Source organism: Nannobrachium achirus (genome assembly GCF_963921795.1).
Source record: "Nannobrachium achirus genome assembly, chromosome: 3".
Lineage (NCBI taxonomy): Eukaryota > Metazoa > Chordata > Actinopteri > Myctophiformes > Myctophidae > Nannobrachium > Nannobrachium achirus.
This window is the reverse complement of record NC_137812.1, coordinates 69947511-69951998: the sequence shown is the minus strand read 5'-3', so window position 1 is coordinate 69951998 and position 4488 is coordinate 69947511. Positions and strand designations below refer to the sequence as shown.

At 52.6% G+C, this 4488-nt stretch overlaps 1 protein-coding gene across 1 annotated transcript in view; it reads right to left on the bottom strand.

Moving 5' to 3' along the window:
- Positions 1 to 1302: 1302 nt before the first annotated feature.
- The window catches only part of fhdc1 (FH2 domain containing 1), a gene marked incomplete at both ends in the record, with an annotated part of 45690 nt that continues 42504 nt past the window's right edge, over positions 1303 to 4488 (bottom strand). Inside the window, 2 exons of the mRNA XM_080722761.1 lie at positions 1303 to 3073; positions 3463 to 3683. Coding sequence (XP_080578887.1) covers positions 1303 to 3073; positions 3463 to 3683 — 1992 coding nt within the window. The remainder of the gene's footprint in view (positions 3074 to 3462; positions 3684 to 4488) is intronic.

Here is a 4488-nt window from a genome sequence, read left to right as displayed (position 1 = left end):
ACATACATACATACATACATACATACATACTGTACATACATACATACATATGTACTGTACATACTGTACATACAATTAGTGGAAGATGCACCACAGCTGGTTTAACTGGTATAATCCCAGTAATGCAACAACAACGTTGCATTGCAGATTAATTCATCACATTGCCGACTTGAACTTGACAAGAACCAATTCTAGGCTCTGTTTGGGTCAGACCGATCGGACAGGCTGCATTTTAGCAGCTTGGGGTTGTTTTTGTAATATATATTATCAGTGTGAGTGAAGCTTTTTCTCATGGCCCACCCCGCTCCCCATAGCACACAGCTCAGCGCCCTGACATTTTGGAGAGACGCAACCTGCACTCTGATTGGTTGGGGAACTAGAGAGGTTGACTCCTACTTTCTATGCCAGAAATGGCAGCAGTTTAGCCCATGATTTCCTTTTTGAGCCGAACGCGAATGAAACTTTGAAATTAGCCGTTGCACATGTGAAATGAATCAACACTGAGCGACTGCATGGCTGATAGACACCAACAACGTTATCAGAAACAGATTTTGTTGGACGGTGGACAACATCGTAGACATGCCACTATTCTTTTAGCACAGTGACCAACCAGGCTGTCAGTCACCATGGTTGTCTCTGAGCATGCTGCTCTGTTTTGTAGACTAGACCGCGATAAAAAGGTAGTGCAGCCCCACTCTATGTTTTAACGGGCCGCAAAACGTGTCCTGTCCGATCGGGGGCCCTTTTCTAGTGGTTCTGGTTCAACAAGGCCACAGCAGTCTAACTGAGGTATGAAGCAGGGAGATACGTAGAAAAAAACAAAACACAACAGCATTCGGGACAAAAGGAAAAGGCAAAGAAAGACAGCAGCCAGGTAAAGTGTCACAACCCTGAAATGAAAGACAACGAAACTCAAGTCTCAAATTGTCAAAGCTAATTACAGTAGCAGCATTATTATTTTCAGTAGTGTTTAGCTACCTTGGACCATCATAACAGTATTACAGTGGACCGCCCCAAGGAACGCTCTTTTGTCCAATGTGGGATTGATTTGCCTTTCATCGGTTTAGTTCATCGCCTGTTCATAAAACAAACGATGAAAGCAGCCAAAGCGGAGCATCCTCACACAGACGAGGAGCGGTCACTTACATTGATCTGTGATAACATTCCTACCTCTTTGCATCACATATTCGTCTCACGAGTTCTCAACGTTCAACGCGTGTTTAAGTCAGGAAGGAAACTAAACGTCGATGCACATCTATTGGAGGGAATCAGCAGGGAATCAGTTCCAACGGGTCTATAGTTCTATTTCCAGCTGGGTTTGGGGGATTTGCTGGACGCTACCGAGTCTTTGGTCTGGACAGACTTCTCAGTAAAGCTATTACTCTTGCGAACGTCTTCTCGCGTGGAAGGTGGCAGGGGCGGTGCCGGCGGTGGTGGTGGGGTGTCGCTACAGTAGGAACTCTGTCGGGGGGGCTTAGCGCTCGGCACCTTGCGCAGGCTGCCCCCGTGGGGCTTGTCCTCGCCGTGTGGGGCCGCGGGCGATACTTTGTTCTGTTTGACGGAGGCTGTCCGCGCCAGGAGCGAGGGGCTCCTGGAGGGGGTGGAGGGTACAGACGGGGGGCCGAGCTCCTTCTTGGTCCGGGACGAGGAGGCTACGGTATTCCGGGCGAAGCTGGGCACCTCCGCCGTGACCTTGGGCACCAGCGTCTGTGAGCCGCTGACCTCAGAGGAGGACTGGTTCAGGTTCAGGTTCAGGTTCAGGTTCTGGCTCTGGGCCAGGGCTCTCATGGTGGAGCGGCACATCTTCTCCTCCGGCGCCAGCTTGGGGATGTTCCTCAGAGGCTTGGCGCTGGGCTTGCGGAAGGAGGACTTCTTCGGGGTGGAGTCGCGCGCCCACCTGGAGATGCCGCACGTGAGGCTCCCCGACCGGACCTTTGTCTCGTCGGGAGGCAGGCTGGAGTGCCGGGGGGTCCGGCAGGTCTTCTCGCTCCTCCCTCTGGCCGGGGTGCTCTGGTCGCGAAGAGGCCGATGCAGCGTCTCGCCGCCGTCCTGGCACGCGCCTAGCTCCGCCCGTTTGGCGTGGCCACCGACCGCCCTGGTGGTCTTGGTGATGGGCACCACCTTACGCATGCCCTGGTTCTCGCTGGTGGTCAGCGTTCTGATGCCGGCGGCCTTGGACGCCTTGGAAGCCGCCTTGATCCTGAAGTCGGTCTGGACGGCTTTCTCCCCGACCTGCCTGCCCTCGGCGGTGTCGCAGCTGTCCGTGTCCCACTCCTCAGCCGCCGTGGCGCACGGCGTGACGGACACCGCGTCCGGAGAGCGCAGCGGCGCGGAGAGCTCGTTGGTGGAGGTGGAGACGGTCTGGTCGTTGGTGGACATGGACTCCAGGTTGGAGGACAGGGAGCTGGGGTCCTGCTGCTGGTTCTCCTGGCTGTCCCGGATGATGTAGTCCAGGGTCCTCAGGTCAGACGTCAGCCCCTCCCTGGTGAGCGGCGAGCTGTCCATGTCGGAGCAGTCGAAGGCCACCGAGCAGTCCGTCTCCGTGCAGTCCAGGAGGTAGAGCGCCGGCTTCTTGTTGGACAGCGAGGGGTCCAGGGGGAGGGTGGTGTCGCAGGTGGTGGACGACACCGTGCTGTTGTTGTCCTCGTCCTCGTCTTTCCCTCTGTGGAGAGACGGAGGAGGAGGAGGCGCGTTCCCCTCCTTGGGACCCGCCGCCCGTCCTGACACACTCTTGCGACGCGGAAGGTTGTCCAGGGGGACGGGCGACTTTGCAGGAGGAGGTGGGGTCTCCATCTCCAAGTCGGTCAGAACCACGTCCCCTTGGTGGACGAAGAGTGAGTGGCGATTGTTGTTGTTGTTCGGACCGCACACGTGGTCGAAAGCCTGCGGGACGCGCACCAGCAGGTGCTTCTCCACGCTGACGTTCATGTGGCCCACGACGGCCGCCTGAGTGGTCTTCTGAAAGACGTAGGAGTTGCGCGGCAGGACGCTGCCCTCGGATACGGACGAGTAGCTCATGGTGTTGTTGTTGAAGGGGTCCTCGTCTGCGGTGCTGAACCCCGAGGTGGAGTACCTATAACATATAAGAAATATGGTGAGGCAGCTTTCTGCTTCTACGGACCGACAGCTTGGAACAAACTCCCATTACACCTAAGACAGGCAGCCTCTGTGGATAGCTTTAAAGCACAGCTCAAGACCTACAGTATTTCTTTACTCTTGCTTTTAGCTGAAGTTTGAAGTCTGCACTGTTCTGAAAAAGTTTCCTTACTGATGTTTTAAATGTTCTTTAATGTTTTATGTTTTTATTTTTATTTTTATTTTCTGCTTTATTGTAATCATGTGTACTTTTTCTGTTTAGCACTTGTGCTTCATCTTCTGCTCTGTAAAATGCTTTGAGCTGCATTTCATGTCAGGAAAGGTGCTATACAAAATAAGTAAATAAAAGTTTATTATTCTTATTACCTGACCAGCGGGCTGATGGGCTCCGTCTCGGCCCGCGGGGACGTCGCTGCCGACGCGAGCAGCGACGGCCGGTCCCGGCCCGCCGCCGTCAGCTCGCGGTTGTCGTCCTGGGACGAGAGCCAGGGGGTGCAGGTCCTCCGCTGTTGGCTCCGCCCCGAGCGAGGCAGGCTGTTGAACTTGGAGAGGTCGGAGGGGCCGCCGCCGAACAGCTCCAGATAACCCTGGATGGATGGATGGATAGAGACAGGGAATGTTAGAGAGTTAGCAGAGTTAGCATGTTAGCAGGGGCTGACATTTCTAAAAGGGCCTTTTGGTAAACAAATATCCAAAATAGCAGACCTCCAAGCTCACAACGCGTTGCAGCTTGGAGGTCGGCTATTTTCAGTGCTTGACTAAACTAAGCATAATCAAGTACTGGAGATGTGGGGTAAAGGCATGGATTTCTACACAGAGAGGGCAATTCAGGAGAGCTTGGACCTTCAGGTATGGCATGGAAAAGGGGGGGGGGGGCATTTGCATTTCTTTCACCATAGTTAAAAACTGCATGCATGGTCTGGAGAAGGCACTTTTTACAGACAGATAAAAGGGCAGGGGCTCAAGCCCCCTCTGATGTCTCTGAGCATGTGCCTGGATAGCTAGATTGATAGTTTTTATTTATGTATTATAGTGTCCTGCACCACATGATGCCCAGCCCGCATGTGTTTACAAGACACTCACAAAATATACATAGAATTGACTCACACCAAGATAAACCACAAACAAAATACAAAAGTCAAAACGTATTGATTGTCCAAGCTGTGAATTACGGATACAACGTTCTCCAACACAACTGCCAAGCCTTCTCTGCTAATTTTGCTAAAACACAGGCAACTTAACATATAACATCAAGACATCCAAACAAATCTGGATTCTTGTCTTGCAATTTCTTCAAATAAAGAATTTCTTAAATCATTGTACAATGGACAGCGAGAAACTAAAATGAAACTCCTCAGGAATGCCAGTATGGGCCGATGCATACTCCACTTT